Genomic DNA, 22,263 nt, shown 5'->3' with positions numbered 1-22,263 from the left:
CTACAGGGCGCTAGCTCGGCCGGCTCCAGCCGCGCTAGCTCGGCCGGCTGCTCGCGCTAGCTTGGCCGGTCTACATTTTATGTCTGCAAGGTCAAACAACAACGCGCTAGCTCGGCCGGCTGCTCGCGCTAGCTCAGCTCGGCTCGGCCGGCTGCTCGCGCTAGCTCGACTCGGCCGGCTGCTCGCGCTAGCTGATGCCAGCTCACCAGGACTCAATCCCCTAAGGAACTGTTGCCAGAGGTATCACCCTATTTCAATGACAGATGTCATGAAACTATTAGGAATCACTGACAATAACAATGACTCTAACCCATTAAAGGTGTCTTGGGAATAGTCTACTGGACAACGTCAGGGGAGGGACTTAACTGGTCACCACACTCCTTAGAGTCACGGTTTCAAATCAAAACAAAAAAAAAAACCTCAGCATACAAGCAAACAATGAAACAAAGAAATAAGATTAACACAAAACATGTATCTCTCATGCCATCTATATACCCAAAAGAAATAAAAAGAACACAAAAAGATTATAGCAATGGCTTCTTGGGAGCCACTCAGACTCAGCCAATCATATGGCTGTTTAGAGAGATGTGCTGTTATGCTTTGGGCTTTTTTCAGTCTGTTGTCTAAACCTGGGACGTTTCTTGCTTGCAATAACATAAATGACAAGACAGACTACAACATTGTGGACAGCTGCCCTTTTGTCCAGCTTTCTCCTACACCATCACCCAAACACCATAGTCACATAATGTATGAGTCACGGTCAATTAGAAGCATAGATGACTCAGACTTTGTCCAGCAGGGTGTGCTAACATGCACTCCGAACAGCCCAATGAGTAAAAGGGTCGATGGTCGCGAGTGATGCTTAGTCCATATAATGGGCGCGTCGCTTTACAAGGCGCTTTGTTTGTTTTGGGGAGGATTAGGGACTTTAAAGAGCGCCCTATGGCCCGGAAAATGCGGTAATTGCACATCCACTCCAGTCGGTGACAGTGGCGCTCTCCTTGCCCATTGTGCGCAGCGAGTATTAACTCGACGGTGTGGGTTTGGTTTGCAACGAAAATGTTATTACTTATGGTTGTGGCGGAGAGTCGGTGGTGGTGGGGGGCGAGCGGGTGCATATTGTTTTCTTCTCGCCAGGGGGCGTAACAGAAAATTATTGAGAAGCACTGGTCTACGCCATCTAAGTCACAGTTCACTTTTTTGTACAAATGCTCCAAAACTCTTGTTGTTGGTTCTCCCAGGTCCGCAGTCGGGACACGGCAGCCCCCATCGGTGCCTTCATGTGGCCCCTGCACTGGTCCATGTGGGTGGGCATCTTCGTCACGCTGCACCTCACCGCACTTTTCCTCACCTTGTATGAGTGGAACAGCCCCTTCGGCATGACCCCCCACGGGCGGAACCGGGTGCGCGTGTTCTCCTATTCCTCCGCCCTCAACCTCTGCTACGCCATCCTGTTCGGCCGCACCGTCGCCACCAAGGTAACAGCAATCATCTCCTTGATCGATGGGCATTTTGTTTAGAGCGGGAGGGATAAGATATGGAGGATGGGCAATAGGACAAAAGCAGTTAAGGTAACTCCAAATAGGTTTTAAGCGGATTTTGCAGCACAATGACAAGCAAAACAAAACAAAAATATAACCAGGGTGCAAAGAAGATTTATTGAGGGCGAGGTTAGACGTGAGGCAGTGATGAAGTAGGGAGCCACCGGGAGGATAATGCAAGGGTAAGTGTCTCGACAGAGATTGGAAGAGTTATGACCGGCATGATTGGGATGGATGAAGTTGGGGCGGGAGAGGCGACGTGGAGGTCAGCACTCCGTGAGATTCACTCAAAGTTTGAGACAGGTGAGAGTCCAGAAAGAAACACGCGGCGTAATGAGAGTACTGACAGAAGGCTGTCCATTTTGAGTTGAGAGGTTAATCGAGTAAGCGGAGATGAGAAACGGAACTGCCTCAAGGTGACCAGGAAGGGTGGTCATGGTCGTTATCAACGGGAGGGACCAATCTTCTCGTTCCGCTCTGTCTTTGGAAAATGTATCACAGTTATGATTTACGAGCAGGCCGTAAGGTTCCCTGACAGATTTGAGATGGAAGTGAATAAAACTTTTTAGTTCCTAAAAGTATGTGCTTCTAAAGAAAGTGGGGAATGTAAAACTTGATGCACTTCAGTCCCTCAAAAGTTCGGTTGGCGCAGTGCTGCCTATCAAATGTGAATTATCCATCCATTATCTGTCCCGCTTCTCCTCACAAGGGTCGCGGGGGTGCTGGAGCCAATCCCAACTGCCTTCGGACAGCAGGTGGGCGACACCCTGAACTGGATTGCCACCCTCATCAGTGGTTGCAAGCAGAATTCTGTCAAATATAAACAATTGAGTTTTCTAAACGGGGGTGTCTGGAGGTCACCTCGAGAGTTGGATGCAAGAAGCATGTCAGAGAGAAGAGAATTCTTAATGATCTCAGGCATCCGTCATCTGCAGATGCCTCCCTTGTGAGGATTTCAAGGCAGGTCCGTCTCGTAGGACACACTGGCCAAGACCGACAACTCTCTTTTGGGACTTTGTCATTCTCATTGGGCCTGAGAACCCCTCTGCATTCTCCCACTACTTCTTCCTCCATAAAATCATCACCAGGATAAGCACAGAGAAAACAATTGTGGAATGGATAATTCTAGTCTTGTTGAGCTGGAGAAGTTGTCCGGAAACAATTTACCTCCCTGCTTATGTATTCTGGGCGGATCCAAATCCTAGGAGGCCGTGTGTCTCAATTTGCCAAGAAAGACCTCGTTATCTCCCAAGACTCTGACTAGTATCAATGGAGGAAAATGGATTGTTGAATGCATAATTCAATCTGGTCAGTCCCAATTTTATCCTACCAATGGAGCTGGAGACGTTGACCAAAGACGAGTCGCCTCCGTGGTTTATGTGTTCTGGATCGTTGAACGGGAAGATGTCGGCATTCTGGAGGAATCATGTCCCATGGCAACACCTTCTGAGACTTTTTTTTCCCTGTGACTCTGACAATTATAAGAAAAGGATAAAGAATAAACACATGATTGTGGTTCAATCTTGTCTGTCTTATCCTTCCAATGGAGCTGGAGAACTTGTCCAGACACAAATCACTTCCCTGGTTATGTGTTCTGGGCAGTGGTGGTCGGTCAAGGCCTTCAAGGCCTTCTCTGCTGACCAAACATAATCAAGAAATCATGATCATATTCTTCACATTGACGTCATATTATATCCTAGCGTTGTATTTTCTGTGAGAGTTTTTACCCAATCAGAATGCAGCTAGCTCGTGTTGCCAGGCAGATTTCACAATACCAGCGTGCACTATTCTTTCCGAGGCCTTCAGATGCAGTTGTGCGGGCATCTCTTCTGTCAAAGTCAATGGACTTTCAGATTTGATAGACAGTTGCGAAAGCCAATCAGATCACAAGTTGATGACAGTAAGGCCTTCTCGCTGGCCTTACGCTGAAGGTGATGAACGCATTTTGTGATTGAATACCCACTCGTGAGGGGGCAGTGCGATGCGGAATCAACACACCCGGAAGTCATAACTGGCGACCGTTCGAAAATCTAAAATATATTCTTGCTTTTTTTTTAAACCACAATGGCCGATGGAGGAAATTTAATTGCAGATACACTTGCAAGTCAATTTTCAAGACGGACCTTTCAAGAGAAGCTAGGTTTCAAATCGAATGAAATGCCTGGCCCACCACTGGTTCTGGGCATACCCAAACAGTAGGAGACTCTTTGGTGTGAATGTCTCTGTCGGCCTGGAAACACCTCGGTATCATCCCAATACGACTTCCCTAATGACTCTAACCAGTATAACTCGAGGAAAATGGATGGATAAGTCTCATCAGTCGCAATATGATCCTTGAGGGAGGGAGATGGAGCAGTTGGCCAAAGACAGGTCACCTCCCTAACTACGTGTTCGGGTATGTTCAACCGGTCAGCGTATACCCTTGACTCTCTGGAGGGACCATGTCTCTCAGTCGGCTCGGGAAAACACCTCAATATCCGCCAGAGACGTTTTCCGCTACGACTCTTTTCCAGGATAAGTGGCGTTAAATTGGGGGGTAAACAGACCATTCTTGTTCAAATCTTGTCACTCTCATCTTGGCATCTCTATTGCCGAACCTCGCTGAACGCAAGGTCATTTGCAATCCCTTTCCACTTTAGATCTGTTTTGAACGCATACCCATGCACCCTTGGCAAATCCAAATATGCAACATCAATGTCATCACTGCAAACGCCCTGCTGCGAGTTGGCAAGCCATCATAATAAACACACAAGCCCCCTCTTGTGTCCCAAGAGAAAGCCTTGCAAATGACTCGGGGATGAACAAGAATAGAGGCCAAGTTATTAGGGAGACCTTCGCCTAATTGAAAGGTCGCGCTTTTGATCCTCGCTGATGAACCGATTTGCCCCCGTTAGCAATCCCGCCACCCGTGCTAACAATCTGATCCCAGCGTCTTTTGCACCGCGTCCGACCGAGCCAAACAATCACTTACTTAGTGAAGCCAAGTCGACATCGTCATTAAAAAGCTGCCAAGGAATGCTTTTAAATCCAATTAGCTCCGGTAACTTACGGTAACATACTGCGTGAGTCTTGACAAGGTCGAAACTTCCTCATCACATTCTTAAAGGTAATTTTCATTGCAATTAATATTATGTTAGGCCACAGGGGTGGCCAAACTTTTTGATTAGATGGAGTGTTTTGGTATCATCACCTCATCTGAGAAAAAAATACATTTAATTTTTCGATGAAAATGAACAAAAAAATGACAAAAAATGATCGGCCTTTGACACACCACAGTATTTAGAAAATAAAAACCATGAACTAAGGTTTATTCATTTCATTTTTTTTCAAGTTCGGCGAGCCGGATTAAAACATTTAACAGGCCGCATGTGGCCCCCGGGCTGTAGTTTGCCCACACCCGTGTTAGGGCAAAAAAAAAAAATAAAATAATCAGATTAATTCATCCGTCTCCCCGGTCCGCCATTTTGGCTAATGACCGCCAATCGCTTTAAACCACACTTGACGTCTCAACTGACTTCGGGCTCGCATTGCAAACGCCACTTAACCAAATCAAGAAAACAGGTGAGCACTGATGTTCGCAATGCCAGCCTGAGGGCACTTGTGCGTCAATTTCAGTTGACAGCAGAGGGCGATAGAAGCCAAAAGTTGAAAATGGATGGATTTAGTTGCTTCAATTTGATTCCAATAAATATTAATGACTATCAATCAGAATAAAATAATTTAGACGAGTGGGGGCTCATGCTAAATAATCTTGCTGAGACGCTTAGCTCCCCCTTTAACCGTATTTGCTGCACGGGCAAACCTGGAGGACGAAAAAAAAAAAAACATGAATTCCCCCGTCTACTTTAAGAAAAGGTGACCTTTCTTATGACGTCACCGTTAAGGTTAGCGACTGATTAATGTTGCGCTGTTGGGAGAAACTTCCCATCATTTCACCTTGTACTAAGCGCTTACGACCCGGGTTTACGGCTGAGTGTCGAGTCTTTACAACGAGGCAAAGTTGTCCCGTCTTCTCTTACGCGAGGTGGATTTTAATTGGCGGAATAAATTATCGGCTTTCAGGGGTGGACTGGGGGCGGCGTAAAGCCGAGGCAGTTCCATCCCCGAGGCTGACAATTTCATGGAGAGACGTTTCCGAGGTGCCTTCCAAACAACTCCACTTTGTTGGATTTCCTTTAATATGCCCAGCCATCTTTTTTCAATTAACTTAATTGGGTGCTAATGTGGGATTTGTAAAGAGGATAGAGCGGTTTAAGTGAGGAACTGAACTTGTGTCAATACCTGGAAGGCTCCCTTAAGAAAAAAAAAAAACTGTCCTTTCAATAAGAAAAGTTTGTCTTGACTTTTTTTCCATTTTTCGAGGCAAGTTTAGACACGTAGTAATTCAATTCCATTGACGGCTAAAGACGTCAAAAATCAATTTCATTTTTACTTGGCTGGTAGTGAATGAGTTTTTAAAAAGAATTTTTGGGGTTTAGGATGTTTTTTATTTTAATTCATTTAATCCCAGACATTTTCACGAGAGGAAGCCCCTCAATTCCAGCGTTTTTTTGGATTTTGACTGATTTTGCGAGGCCAACAGAATATTGTGTTCTAATGCTATAAAAACACGGAGCTATGATGCAAAAAAAAAAAAAAAAGCCCAAGACGTATAAATACGTCTTTGGGAGGCGGGACTACTTTTTTGAAAACGTATATGTATGTTTTATGGATTTCATGAGTTTAACTATGGAGGGGGGGGGGCATTGTATTCCATTTATGTGCAGCATAACAGCTAAATGCTAACGCACCATGTTTGCTTTGAACTATTTGCTCCACTATTTGACCCAAGCGAGTCTGCTGAGCTCAGAACCTTGCCGGGTCTTTATTCCAGTCGCATCATTTGGGAGCCAGTGTTGAAGTCTTTAGGACTGGTCGTGTACGTGTCATCTTCTGAATCAGTAATTCAAGATAACCACTTTCACATAATCGAAATAGGACCAACTCCAAGAGATAATCCACGGCATACTTTATTTCATGTCACCGATTGGTGATCGAGGAGGTGATGGAGTCCACGTCCTGCGCCATTTGTCATGCTTTTTGTTGTCACTTCCCTTTTTCAGACGCCCAAATGTTGGACGGGCCGCTTCCTGATGAACCTGTGGGCCATCTTTTGCCTCCTGGTGCTCTCCAGCTACACGGCCAACCTCGCCGCCGTCATGGTTGGCGAAAAGACCTTCGAGCAGGTGTCGGGAATCCACGACGATAAGGTGAGACTCTGATCAATACAAAACTTTTTTGTATACAAGAAGTAATAACTTCATCATGTTTTTGAAGTGACAAAATAATTGAGAAGCACTGAACTAGAGAATAGATATTTTTTTTTAGACCGACTTATAAATTCAACCTGCCCTGACATGTAATCGACCGACCGATAACTGTAACGCAACAAAACGAAGCACTGTGAAAACTTTCCGCAACTGCTTTGAATTTTTGATTTGCTGTGCCATCCTGCCTCCTCCTCCTCCTCCCCCCTTCTTCGGTCGCCGTGGCAGCTGCACCACCCGTCGCTGGGCTTCCGATTCGGCACGGTGCGCGAGAGCAGCGCCGAGGATTACATGAAGAAGAGCTTCCCCGAGATGCACGACTACATGCGGCGCTTCAACCAACCCACCACCCCCGAGGGCGTGCACATGCTCAAGTAAGACATAAAAAAAAAAAAAAATTGTATTGGTATTGAGAAATCTGCCCGGCAACACGAGCTCGCTCAATTCTGATTGGATAAAAACTCTAACCTAAAAATTCAACACTAGGATATAATATGACATCAATGTGAAGAATATGGTCATGATTTCTTGATTTCGTTAGGCCCGCAGAGGAGGCCTTGAAGGCCTTGACCGCCCACCACTGCTAAGTTATTAGTTAGCGTATTGGACTGACCAGTAGCTCGAACATGTCAGTAAATGACCAATAACTTGCAAGTTATTAAGTGCATTAGACTTGCCAATAACGTGTCAGTAACATGATAGTAAGTGTTTTAGACTGACCAATCACTTGAACTACTTACTCGGACTGAACCTAATAGACCGATCAATAACTCGGACCCTGATTGTTGTTGTTTTTAAGTGCAAAATCAGATCGGCTTCCTCCTGCATATCAATTCAAAGCGCGTTCCCATTTTTATCGGCCGGCAACAAACAAACCAAGATGTCACGCCTCCTTAATGGAAATCTTTATTTAAAAAAAAAGCTACACACGCACAAAAAAAAAAAAAAAAAGGAAATAAAACGCTTATGCTACGTTTGCCCTTTCATCTAGGATGAAAACACGCACGCACGCACAAGCGCAACCTTGTGTACAGATGGCCCCAAAACACACGAGACGGAAAAAGAAAAAAAAAAAAAAGCCGGCAAACAGAAATCTCACCTTCATGCGGGACAAGGTGAAGACGGCAGGCAGGATCAGCTGTGTGTGCGTGGGACAAATAATAAACTCAGAAGCTTGCTTCAAAAAAAAAAAAAAAAAGGTTATCGCCGAGTTCACGCAAATGCTTCAGTGAAATTATTTCAGGTTTACTACCTTAATTGAGGCGCCCCCACTGCAATGATAACCGACCTCCCAAAAAAAAAAAAAACACACACAAGCAATTAACGGAACTTTTGAAGGGTGCCAGACGAGCAAAAGTCCAAACTGTTTCGTGGTGAACTAGTTGTTTTCATTTCTTCTGTTCATCGTCATCATCATTTGTCATTTAAATATTATTAATTGAATTAGATGCGTCAGTGAGATCAACCTGTTCACACCAAGATAATGAAACAGAACAATAAAAAAATAATAAATATAAATACACTGGTAATGGTAAAAAACTGAAATAAAACATCTTTATTTTTTATTTTAAAATTTTAGTTTTTATTTTTTTTCATGACAAAATGCAATAAAAAACAACAGCACTTTAAACAAAAATACGAAAACTAACTGACTCTCCTTTCTCGTTACGTATTAAAAAATAATAATTATGGCCCAAAATGTACTTTCATTTTCATCTTTGTCAATTAATTTCATACATGAGTTTTGGTTTAAATGTATTTATTTCTGTATTATTGTTTAGACAGACATTGTAAAACTAAAATATAGCTAATAATAATATATCATAATAATAATATAATAATAGCTAAATTAAAACAAAGCATTTTTTACCGATTTGCTAGAATGTAATCATTCACTGCCATTGACGGACAAAAAGTATATTAATTTGAAAAAAAAGTGTGAAATAACTGCAAAATAATTTGAAAAAAAAGAATTACAAGCAGAATTTTCAACTGTTTTCCAATACTTTGCCCTGTGGTGTTCAAGTTTACTACTGAGAGAAAAATCTGCAAAAATATGGCAATTTTTGGATGGGTGGGCGATGTTTGAGTGTCATCATTGTCATATGTGGTAAAGTTTTGTTTTTTTTCCTTTCAATCAATAAAATCAGCCATTTATATATTTATTTATTTTTTGCAGATTTTTAAACAGCAGCCAATTAATCAGCCGATCCATAATTTTAATAATGTCAACCTGTTTGGCGGACCAAAAAAAAAAAAAAGAAATCAAACCTCCTCAGAACTATATTAAACCAAAACGATAACCTGAACCAAAATGTCACAGACGGACTTGTCGACACTGCCGAGACGCGACAAAGGCCGGCCGGGTGACCGTGAGCGGAAAACAGAGATGGCAAAGATGAAATCAACACAATCGGATCTTAGAGGACAACAAGTCCCACGGTCCGGACCTTAAGACCGCCATCAAACAAGCGTGCCTCCGCCCGAAGGAACGAACACTCAAAGGCTTTCCGTCCTCCAGTCAAGCGTGCACATTGCGATGCGCGCCACCCAGGTGGCGCGTCGGCGAATGTCACTGTGTTTATGTCCCACAAGAAGCCTCTTCCTCTTCTCTCCCTCCTCCATGTTTCTTTGTGCCTGACAGGCCTTGCTCGAGGTAAACAATAAAACACCGCTGCTCTGCTAGCGCAGCAAAAAATAAAAAAGGGAGACGAAAAAAAAAAAAAACAACTCTGGAAAGTCAGCCCTTTTGTCTGGCGGTAAACATTGCCAAACTTGATGATTGAAATGACTTCTTCAGAAATTCATGGCTCCTCGTCGACCCAGGCGCGACCCCCATCAGTTGTGACGTTATTCTGATAAAAAACTTGATTATTACTCGATAATAACATTTTTGCAGATTTTCTGACACGGCCATGATTCTAATCAAGGTTATTCTCATTAAGGAAATCTCACAAAGTGACTGAAACTGAAATAAAAATGTTTTTTTGTGTACGAACTCGAATAAGAAGGAAAATGGAAAATGAAATTGAAACGACTGATTTTTTTTTTTTCAAACGAGCTAAAACTAAATAAAATTACAGTGAAATTTACCAATTTATATAGAGTACATTATATAGAGTACAAACCTAAACTAAAACATTTATGAAAAAAATAAAAACTTACAGGCCTGTTCTAAAAACTTAATAAAACTGAATATTAAAAAAATAAAATAATTATGACATAAAAACGAATTATGATTAAAAAAAAATAACCAAAATTATTCTAACCTTGATTACCGTCAGTTTGCACATTTTTTTGCAATGTCAATTTGATATATATATATTTTTTATTTATTTTAATCCAACCCATACATTAATCAAAAATGCTTTTAAATGTCAACGTACATTGCAGTCACTTTTGTTTTCTCTGCTTTGCTTTTGAATGTTGTCAACAATTGCGTCTTTGCTCGTGTGAAGCACATTGTGTTGCCTTGTGGATGAAATGTGCTTGACAAAAAAGAAAAACTGCCTTGGCCTTGCTTTGGAAAGCGACCAAATTGTTTTACCGGTAATTCCTCAAAAAATGCATTGAAATGGTTTTGCCTTGGCTTGTTACCCATTACTCTTTTTTTTTTGTAATCCCCGATAATGAGCAAACAATAATCAACTATTAAAATGTATGAGAAATTATACAAAACGTTTTTTTTTTAATTTCATATATATTTGGCTAATGCCTGACGAAGGCCTTGTTCCTCCAAAATCACCACTTTTCACTTTCCAAACTATTTGTTCAACCATGACATTGACAACCAGACGTTTGCAACACTTTACATTTGTCCATTTGTAAAAATAACACCCACATGTGTCCTGACTGATTGTCTCGGATTGTGAAAAAATATGATCAGGCCCGACACAGAAATATTAAAAAAAATAAATAAATATTTTAAAAAAAAATAATAATAAAAAATTCGGAGAAAATTCAAACTACCATATTTTCCGGCCTATGAGCCACTACAATTTTGCTCGATTTTGAACCATGCGGCTAATACAATGGTGCGGCTTTTCTGTTATTTTTTTTTCACCAGTAGGGGCGCTCTATAATTCAGAAAATATGCTAAATAAATCTTGATTTTTTTTTTTTTTTTTAATTCTCTTGGGTCTGTTCTGTTTTAATTAGCAAACTTGTTGCTGTGTTAAAAAAAAAACACAGTTTTAAAAATCTGTTTATGTACCTTTATGTGCATTCACAGTACAAAATCGTTCTGTACGTGCCGTAAACAACTTTTTTTTTTCAACATGGAAAACCCGTAAACTACGGTAACACAAACACGGCTTCATTCAAAGTGCTTAAGTGATTTTGTTTTTGTTTCTGAAATATTTTCAGGTGTTGTGTAATGCGTTTAGCCGCCGTGACATAATCCTGCCGACACGCAAAGAACGCTTAGCGGGTTTATAAGAAAACCAAACGTGCGTTTCATGTTGTTGTCCTTCCCAACATGATTGTTTTTCCTGCCAACCCGACGTCTGTGGCGTGTTTAGACGCTTTAAATCCACTTTGTTGCGCTAACACTTATCTCCAGCCGCCCGTTGTTTGCCGGCAAAGAGGAGCGCTCTATAATTAGAGGTCAATTAAGTTCAGCCCGATCAATAGGAGAAGAAGAAGAAGAGTCTTTGGCAGTGTGTCCAAAGTCTTATCGGGCTGCCACAGAGGCTGTCGGCTTAGCTAAATGATATATGTGTTTACACTAGGATGCGCTTAATGGCGTCTACTTTATATTTACGCTTTAGTCGAGCTGTGTTTCGACAAGCTGAGATGTCACATTCATATGATGGCTGTTTGAGCGGGAGTGTTTGTGTGTTGGCTTCGGTCAAGGCCGTCAGCACGGGAAAAAAATGGGAATGATGAGATTTTTATTAGCGATGTTGGATATCGCTGTTTTCTTTTTCCACGATAACTGTAGTACTTTTGATGTATAAAATTAGATTTAATACAATGAAATTTTAATGGAGATGATTCGCCAATGTCAGATTTTATTTTCCTAAAATATCTGTGGCTGGTATCGGCGGTCTCTACGACTACCCGTTAGATTAAAATAAGAAAACATTCTAAACCCCAAAAATTATTTTTTAAAAACCCTTAAAAATTCTCGCTATGTTTTTTTCCACAAAAAATTGGAGTGTCTTGCCAAAAAACTGTTTCTGATTTATTTATTTATTTTTTTTTAAATTAATATTGAAAAAGAAATCAAAGAAATACAAACGGGTGAATCCATGAATGCCAAACTGTTACTACCACTGTAGTGGAAGAAAAATACAGGGACGTCAAAAAAAAAAAAATACAAATACAAATATTTGGGGAAAAAACAAACAAAATTTCTTTTTTTTTTTTTCCCCAATGAATCAAGGAGCTACTCAGCGTGTGTGCGTGAGTCACCAGTGTTCATCTTTGGCTTAAGCGATCATCAAGTGTTACTTTAAAAAAAAAAAAAATAGCTCTTGTAATATTATTGTTTGTCAGTGTAACATTTCCCTAAATATGGCATAAAAAATTCAATAAAATACATGAAAAAACTCAAAAGTAAAATACAACTGAACTGCATTTGGGCAATGATTCTTTTTGCGTACCACCAGAGGGAGTCGCACCTCTCCGATAATCAATGATGTAGACTAAAAAGTAAAATAAAAAATAGAAATGGAAAATCCTGCAAATTATGGACAAGTGGTTGATAAATAATTGGTCGAATAACGAAATTTTGTTTGTTTTTTTTCAACTAAAAACAGGAAGTTAATTAGATTTCTATTTTTCTTAATTGGAAAATGTTATTGTGAATTCACTTTCTTTTTTTTTTTTTTTTTTTTTTAAAAAAAGCATTTTTAGAAATGTCATTATATTTTCCCCAAATATTGTATGTGTGTGCGCGCGTGCGTAAATGTGTGTGCATGTTGTTGAAGGACAAATCCTCCTGCCCTGGATGCCTTCATCATGGACAAAGCCCTGCTGGATTTCGAGGTATCCATCGACGCAGACTGTAAACTGCTGACGGTGGGCAAACCGTTCGCCATTGAAGGTTTGCTTCAACATGCTCACAACACAAACATGAACAAAATATACAGCTATTTTTTTTCTTCGCTAAAACATGCATTTTTTTTTTTTTTTAAATAAAAAAGTATACGATCTCCGTGAGTGGCAGCAGTGATTCACTGCAGGAACTTGTACTGGGGGCTAAAAGTACGCGGGCATGATCTATTATTCATCAGCAACGTCCAGAACATGAGTCACAAACGCACAAACATCCAGCGTCCACGCGCACAAAACGGTAATGTTTTACTTTATTTTATTATTTTATTTTAATTTTTATGGTGAGTTCATCCACCATAATCGGAAAATGTTACCCGTGGAAGTGAAAGAAAATTATGATATATATATATTATTAATATTATATTTAATCATTCGATATATATTATTATATTAAGACTATTTTTGGTTTAAAAAAATATATTTTCTTAATAAAAATATTTTCCTTTCAAAGTCCCTAATAGTGAAATAAATGCAGTAAGTTTTGTAAATTTGACATTGTTTACATCTCTGCCAAATTTGAATGATCAAAAAATAAATAAATAAATCGTCCAAATGGTCCAAAATGAAGCCGTTCGCTCCGCTCTCGATTGCTGTGGGCGTGTCCGTTGAATTTGTCGAAACCACGCCCATCTCACTGCTCCAGCCTTGAAAAAATAGCCACCGCTTCATCTCACATCTTTCTTATGCATACACATATTTGAGCCTTCAAAATATTGTGGGTCAAAGCAGGGGTGTCCAACCCATAGCCCGCGGGCCTTTTGTGGCCCGCCATCCATTTTTTAGCAGTCTGCAACATATATTAAAAATATCTTTTGACCTGACTTGCACTGCTATTTAACAAAAAAAAAAAAAGGAAGACTTACAACATTCGCTGCCATTGACAAGTATACTAGTCAATTCCGTCGCAGAATGGGGAAGCGTCTAAAGCTGCTCCACTGTAAATTTCAAACTAGTTACAGAAGCACAACCACCAGTAGATGGCATCGCCGCCCCATAACATTTTTCTACTGCTGCTGCTCTAAAAAGTTGATTCTTTCATTTATGAGATTATATTATTAGTGTGTATTTAAATGACGAATGAATTTGAATCAATGCGAGCTCTCAGTGTCCACAAGAGTGATCGCAGACCGTGACGTGTTTAAGATGACTCTGCTCCGTGCTCAGACTGAAATATATTTCTTGGTGGAACTGTTGTTCACCTTCAAGACTAAAGTTCCTGCCGAGCCATTAGTAATGACTGCATCATAACCATTTTTTTATGCTGCTTTCAATTGCAACAACGAATATCTTGTCAATTTGTGGACTACTAAACCAATTCCAAAACCAGGTTTACTTCCTGGTTGGTTGCCATGTCAACCCTTCCAAATATGGCCACGCTGTCACCGGGGCGCCGTTGCCTTTCACACTGAGCAAGTGCAGTTTAAGAAGGCCTTCAGGGTTGATTTTAGGTGAGCGAAGCATCCTCGTACGGTTAAATGAACGGATCACACGGAACCGCAACATCTGCGTCAATCAAAGCGTGGACTCGGAAAGACCCCGACTCTCGGCGTCCCTCAAGGGCCGTCCGGCTTTCCGAGCGAGCGCCTCTCATTGGATGTCTGCTTGATGAACCGCTATTAATTCATTCACTACCATTGACGGATATAGACGTAAAAAAACCGACATTAATTTTTGGGGCGGTGAATGAGTTAAAAAGGTAGACGACGGGAAGCGGAGGAAGCGGCTGACGAATGGAGCGAGGATTACACGGTAAACACGAGCGAGAGAACAATAAAGCGCAAACGTGGCCAAGGCGGTGGAGATACGGGGCCGCCTTTCATTGGAGTGATAAAAGAGGCGGCGGACGGAGTCGCCTAATCAAGACAAACCTTCACCCGAGCGGGAAGAAGGAGAGCGCAGAAGGTGAGAACAAGGCCAGAATTAATGCAATGATTTGTGCTGCGGAAAGACGGCGGACGATCGCTTCTCGAGTCCCCCCGCAGAAAAGGTGCAAGGGGGAGACCACTCTGACAACAGGCCCATTAATTATATTGCAACGAGCAGACAATCGGCGCCCGTTGTGTTGTTTTTTTTTTTTGTTTTTTTTGGGCCGGGCCAGCTTTTCCGACAGACGCCGCCGTTGATCAGGCCGCTCACGTCTCGTCTGCTGACGACTTTTAATGGGGAAAGTTGAATAAAAAGCAGTTTAGTCTCTCAGTAACTACTTTGGAAACTTCGGCGAAAGCCGTGCGGGGTGCGTCACGATATGTTAATGAGTCGCTCCGAAAGGTAAACTTTTAATTCGGCAATGTGGTGAGCACGGGGGTGTGCAGACTTTTGTGCTCCAAGGGCTAGGTTGGATTTTTGAAGAGAATTGTTTTGGTAAATGAGGACGCTGGTTAAAATAGCTTATTTTAATAATAAGTTCATGCTCATTAAAAATTCTTTTTTTTTAAGTGGATTAATTAACCAATTATTAAGTCAAATAAAACAAAGTTAAACAAATGTGCATTGTATTTACCTTTGTTTCGATTATTAACGATGTGCATTTTTTTTTAGCTATCCTTATCCTGGTTTTGGCACATATGTGGTATTGTTTTTAGCAGATACAATTTTTTTTTTTTTAGAAGCCGAGCATAACAAAGTTGTGAATTTGTGATTTCACTTGTTAACTACTTTGACCCATAAAATTCCGACTATCTCGGAAAACGCAACTTTGTTCTCATAACATTGCGAATATACCGTCATATCGCCTCTATAAATAAATCACGACTTTTTCTGGCTAGAAAATAAAATAATAAAAAAATAAAATGTGACTTTATTCCCCTGAACTGCAAATTATAGTTTTAATTATAGTTAACCATCATTAGTCATTTTGAAGTCTCTCTCTCTCTCTCGCTCTCTCTCTCTCGCTCTCTCTCTCCCTCTCTCTCTCTCTCTCTCGCTCTCTGTGTTTTTGTTGTTTTTTTATTTTTCTATGTAAATTTTCTTTCAACCAGGTCATGGTAATTTGAGTGGCGGAGATGGCAAAAAAAAAAAGCACACCAGACGACCTAAATGCAAGGAAGGAAGTGCGGCAAGGCGTAAGGAAACATGACCGTACATAAACGGAGCGAGATTAAGGTAACACGACGACGACAGCAACAAACAGGCAGAGGCTGAAAGAAACTAAATCCAAAAAGACTGACGAGACGAGAGAACGAGGCACACCTGTCACAAGACACAGGTGACCGGAGGGAGCTGATTAGTTCACGCGAGAAACGGGTGCGATACTTGGTGGGGGCGCATGTGAACCTGGGGAAGATTGCTTTTTTTTTTCGCCGGACTACAATAAAGTGTAATTGCACATCCACTCCAGTAGTTGGCAGTGGCGCTCTCATTGCCCGTTGTGCGCAGCGAATATTAACTCTACGGTGTAGCTTTGTTTCGCAACGAAAATGCTAATGTTTATATTTGCGGCGGAGAGTGGGTGGTGGTGGGGGCGTGGATTGTTTTGTTCTTGCTGGGGGGGGGGGTGTAAGCACTGGGCTAACGACATGCTCTAGAAAATGTTTCTTTGGAGAATCCAGACGACGTCGATTTAAGCCATTTGACTTTGTTTGTCGCGTCCGCACTGTGTAAATAAATGAAGTATGAGCGTTTGAAATGTTATTGTCACACTTGTTTGTGCCGCGAGGGAGTCATCCATCAGACCAGGGGGCCTGTCTGAAGACTCGCTGAGCACATCTAAAGCCCCGTACAAAATTTTTACCCCGCTTGACTTTCATACGAGCGCCAAGAGAAATCGGATCCCTTCATTCTTTTTCCATGCCACGCAAAAGTTCAAGATCACATTATGAGTTTTACATTTCTCAATGTATTCACGCTATTTCCATTCATTTTCCCCGTCGACCTCCAACGGGCGAGTAGTGAAGGTTTCTGAGAGGCGCTCGCAGTTTTATCGAGATAAATTTCGATTCCGCATTCAATCCGAATGAATTCAAATTGTTTTTAAATGCTTGCCCTTATTATTATTTTTTTAAGCATCTTTTCTTTTTTTTTTTAGAAGCGCAGCGTACATTGCTAGTTAAGTCTACTTCCGCCAGTGACCTGAACCGGAAGTCCAACTTAACACCTGTTTGTCATAACGTGATTAGTGATAATTGATAAATTTCACATTTGACCGTAATTTTTGCATTTTACCGTGATAATTTTCGTGTTTTTATCTTTAATATTTGTCACCATTAAAGTGTGAAAAATTGTCACATTAAATCATGAAAATTACCACGTAAAATCGCAAAGCTTACCACGCTAAAAAGGGGGAAATTATCTTCCCCATGTGAAAATTATCAAGTAAAAATGTGAAATTTTATATAACGTGGTCAATTCCATGTTCAAACGTGATCAGTATAACATACACTGGGCACGCCGCACTATGAGGGACATGCTAGCTCGCACATGCTAGCTAGCACCCGCTTGCTCGCGCCCGCATGCGCTCATTTTGGGAGTCACATAGATGGTCTTTCATGACAATATAACAAATCAACAATGTCAAGCCACACTCCTCACAGTCACGGTTTTAAAATCAAAACCAAAACTATCACTGAACAGCATTCAAGCAAACAATGAAACAAAGAAATACAATTAACACAAGACTTGCATCTCTCATGCCATACATATCCCAAAAAGAAATAAAAATAAAACAAAAAGAGTACCGCGATGCATTCTGGGAGTCTTTCAGCCTCAGCCAATCCGATGGCCAGTTAGAAACCTGTCATCAGGGCGCCTCCTCCCTTTAGGAGAATATTTGGGACTTTATTGAGCGCCTTATGGTCGTGAAAATACGGAACGGTATAAATACGGTTTTGTTTTGCTGAATGCGGAACTCAACCATCATACGTTTTAAGATGAAAACTTATCAGGTGAAAATGAGACATTTAATAATGAAGGTTTCCTTTCTGCGTCCGTACAATTACACCTGTAGACAATTTCCAATCTTCAATGTTTTTAGAGGCTGAATTGTGAGTGTGACAGATGGTCTATATGTGCTCTGTGCACTTGCTGGCAACCAATCCGGCCTCTCAATCAGCTGGGATCAACTCTGGCTCAGCTGCGAGCTTAAGTCTGACAAGTGCCTTAAAAAAAAAAAAAAAAAAAAAAAACGATGCGTAAATGAATACCTAAACAGCAATAGACCGATCTAATCTGAATTCCCACAACAATTATGCGATAATAGGAAGAAGTATGGCGGAAATGTTTCTCTGCATGTTGATGGTCGCAATATATCATCGCCACGCCCCCGTTTGGAGATAAAAAAAAAAAAAAAAGTCAAATGGATGGCGCTGTCTGGCCGTCAGCGCCGTGCTTTTAAGTGCTTCCCGATGCTTCGCCATCGTCGATAAGACGTCGGCGACGTGAGGAGAAGCATAACGTCGGATCCCGGTGGGCGTGCTTGTTTACGTACAGCCGTCTTTGCCGTGAAGACACTTCATTAGGGACAACTGCCCCATCTAATGAGATCCAACACACTGAACTGTTGAAAACAATCTGCCGTGACGGGAATAATTATGCTCACTGTTGTTGGACAAAGCGGCAAGCCAATTTATAGATGTGATAATTGAATGTCTTGTAGAATAGATGGTCCGTCTTGAAAATGGCGTTGCAACCGTATCTTTAATTAATCCACACGTTCCCTCCTTCGGCCATTGTGGTTTAAAAAAAGCAAGAATATATTTTAGATTATCGAATGGTAGCAGTTACGATTTTCGGGTGTGTTGATTCTGCATAACGCTGCCCCCTCACGAGTGAGTCGCCAATCACAAAACGCGTTCATCACCAGCGAGAAGGTCTTGCTGTCATCAACTCGTGATCTGATTGGCTATCGCAACTGTCTATCAACTGTAAAAAAAAAAAAAAACTTGAGACACAGAACAGACGCCCGCACGATTGTATCTGAAGGCCTCAGACAAATTGTGAAATCTGCCTAGCAACACAAGCTTTCAGAGAATTCTGATTGGATAAAAACTCGAACCTAAAAATACGACACTAGGATATAATATGACATCAGTGTGAAGAATATGATCATTTTTTTCTTGTTTGGCTAGCAGACCGCTCACCACTGCTATGGAGCTATTTAACAGCACAGCCGCTTATTAGTATGAATTAAAAAAAATAATCATTGAAAATAAATGATTCCATTAAATATCAAGTCGATTATGTAAAAGCCGATCTAAGGTCAGGGACAGACTCCCTGCAGAGTATTTTTTCCTCCGCACCTCCGACAATGCCATTTGGGTAGCTGCATGTCACCAGTCAGGAGCGACCTTTTACCGATGTTTCGCTACATTATTCCCTGAACACTTTGTGGCGGTGGAAACAATGGAAAAGATTTCCTTACCGACACCTCTTGCTCCTTCGAGGACCCGTGCTTTCCCCACACAATATCATTTTTTTTCTTCCTCCTCCGCCAAATGCTTGGATGGCGTGTTCAGCGTTGGCACGGTCACGCCCACGTTCCTCGGGACATGCTGGATGGAAGACCGATTGAACCCTGTGCAGCTGACCCCCCCGGGGCCGAAGATGCTTGATCATCCTGCCGGTGTTTTTTTTTTCCCCGAGGGGATCCACCGGATGATGACTGGTCTCAGAAAGGTTCTTGCAATCTCTGGCGGGAACTCGAGCTGCCGACCGAGAGTTGCTTTTAGATTCCAGGCACATCCAAGTTTTAGGAGTGATCTTCTCTCTCCCTCTGGGCGATGTTTCGTAGCCTCTGCTCTCTGTTCAACAAAATGAATCAGCTTCTGCAGAAGGATTGTCTTTAACTGCCTCAACGTTGAGAGCCCTCAAGGACTTCTGCAAGCTTCCTCAGGACTTGGTCGTGACACCGCTTGTACCGACCATTAGCCAAAGCCGTTTTATTGGCCTTTTGATCTTGAAATGTCCCTACAGACAACTAATGCAAACAAATGGCTGTACAGAAAAACGGCTATAAAATTTGTGACTTCCAAGACACGAGAGTTAGAATCCAGTTTTTAAAAAAAATAATACAGTATGTCCTGTGTAGAATTGCACTGCGTCCGACTGAGAGACGTTCCTGAGAATACTTTGCAGTGGCTGGCCGTGCATTTGACACGTAGGCCTTCAGTGAAGTCCGACTTGAATAAATCCCCCTCATATTGCCTTCATTTATGAGAAATAATTGACAGAAAGAGACTTACCCATGACTGAGCGAGCGTTGGACGACCTCGCTTCTCTTGGATGGTCCGTCTTAAAAATGGCTTCGCAAGTGTATCTGCAATTAAATCCACACTTTTCCCTTCTTCGGCCCATTGTGGTTTAAAAAAAGCAAGAATATACTTTAGATTTTCGAACGGTTACCAGTTAAGACTTTTTGGTGTGTTGATTCCGCATTGTGAGTGAGTATCCAATCACCTTCAACATAAAGGCCAGCGAGAAGGCCTTACTGTAACCAACTTGTGATCTGATTGGCGATCACAACTGTCTGTCAACTGTAAAAGACAGAACAGACGCCCGCACAATTGAATCTGAAGGCCTCGGAAAGAATAGTGCGTGCTTCTGGTATCATGAAATCTGCCTAGCAACAGGAGCTAGCTGAATTCTGATTGGATAAAAACTCTCACCTACAAATTCAACACTAGGATCTAATATGACATCAATGTGAAGAATATGATCATAATTTCTTGATTATGTTAGGCCAGCAGAGAAGGCCTTGACCGCCCACCACTGATAATTTGACTTTAGTGTTCAAAAAACAATAATCCCAACAAGAAATGCATCTCAAACCTGAGCACTAGTATTTGATCAGGCAAGTGTGCCTAAGACTCGTTCTTATTAGCGTGCCCCCTGAGAAGTCTTCCATATTGAAACCTGAAGTTTGTGCGTCGCCGTAGGAGCCATTTGTGTGGCTTTTTATGGTCCATCAGGGATGAGAAGTGTCAGCCTGCTTGCGTTCTATCATTTGTTCAATAAATAGGCACACCGAGGCTCACGACGGTTCCCGCCACGTCTGTCTGCTGTCACGACGCGGGAGGAGGAGACGGGACGAGACAAAGCGAGTGGCGAGATAAGAGAGCGGGGAGGGAAAAGACGCAAAGGAATGATTGAGATGAAGAGCAGACTAAAAACGGGGACGATACAAGCGGTAATTGTAGCAGAGCACGCTGTTGCTTTAAGACGGTATTAGAACGAGCTGCCAAAAAGTGTTCCGATCCAGAAGGCTAGAAGAACTGAACAGCTGCTAATTATTTAATATTTTATCTCTTGTAGCTCACACATGTTGACGTCCGTGCCAGATGTCCACCTGCATAGCCATTCATCATTGAACCATCACTGAAAGGTCATCCGGCACTTGTTTGTATCTGAGAAAGAGAGCGCTCTCCCACTGTGGCGTCACATAAGTACTACGCAAGACCACTTGGAACCCGTCTGACATTGAAGGGTTGAGACTTAGTCAGGAGAACGATATACAAGCCGCACCAGACTATAAGCCGCAATTTTCTATGTTGAAAAAATGAGTTTTCTGCATGTACAGAACGATTTTGTACTGTGAATGCACATAAAGGTACATGAACAGATTGTGAAAGCAGTGCCTTTTAACACAGCAACAATTTGGCTAATTAAAACAAAATAGACCCAAGAGAAAAAAAAAATCCTGATTTATTTAGCGTATTTTCTGAACTATAGAGCGCCCCTAGTGGTGAAAAAAAAATCTACAGAAAAGACGCACCATTAGATTAGCCACATGGTTCAAAATTGAGGAAAAAAAGTAGCAATTTATAGTCCGGAAAATACGGTAGACTGGAATCAAAACCAAGACTTTGAGGCGATGAGAGCGAGTCAGGACTACGACTGTAAGGAATCAACATCAAGGCTTTGAGGCATTAAGACCGAGTAAGGACTTTGAACAAGACGGGTCGAGATTGCAACCGACGCAAGTTGATACCAAGGAGAAAGACCATTGCCATTGGCTAAGCAGATTGAGGCAGAGTCCAGAATAAATCCCAATTGATTATTTATTTATTTATCTATTTTATTTATTTATTCATTTTAAGCGTCGAATGTCTTTAGAAAACGACCGTAATAGTGGAAAGCAAGAATGGTCGTGGTGCTTGGCACCGGAATATTGCATCGTGTTTTTTTCGCCCAGCAAGCTTTCAGAAAAGGCCACCATGTTGCACTGACCTACTGCGTGTGTGTGTGTGGGGGGGGGGTGTGCGCATGTGTGTGTGCTCACCACACTTGGCTGTAAAGTGCTTGATTTGGATTCCAGCTGAAGCCTCGTGAGCCAATAAATCTCATTTCAGAGAGCATCTGCCCTTTAGCTAATTGAGGCCGACCGACTGACTGGTTTTGTTACACGGGAACTACCACAGCAGGCC

At 41.7% G+C, this 22,263-nt stretch overlaps 1 protein-coding gene across 1 annotated transcript in view; it reads left to right on the top strand.

Moving 5' to 3' along the window:
- Positions 1-22,263, top strand: part of grin3ba (glutamate receptor, ionotropic, N-methyl-D-aspartate 3Ba) — a 119,117-nt gene that overhangs the window by 87,404 nt on the left and 9,450 nt on the right. The window contains exons 5-8 of the mRNA XM_088310692.1: positions 1,242-1,478; positions 6,644-6,790; positions 7,076-7,221; positions 12,781-12,896. Of these exons, the coding sequence (XP_088166818.1) occupies positions 1,242-1,478; positions 6,644-6,790; positions 7,076-7,221; positions 12,781-12,896 (646 nt within the window). The remainder of the gene's footprint in view (positions 1-1,241; positions 1,479-6,643; positions 6,791-7,075; positions 7,222-12,780; positions 12,897-22,263) is intronic.

Source organism: Idiotropiscis lumnitzeri, chromosome 1, assembly GCF_059441095.1.
Source record: "Idiotropiscis lumnitzeri isolate Australia: NSW breed Sydney's pygmy pipehorse chromosome 1, RoL_Ilum_1.0, whole genome shotgun sequence".
In the NCBI taxonomy this organism is placed as follows: Eukaryota; Metazoa; Chordata; class Actinopteri; order Syngnathiformes; family Syngnathidae; genus Idiotropiscis; species Idiotropiscis lumnitzeri.
The sequence above is the reverse complement of the archived record's forward strand: the minus strand, read 5'-3'. Positions and strand labels throughout refer to the sequence as shown.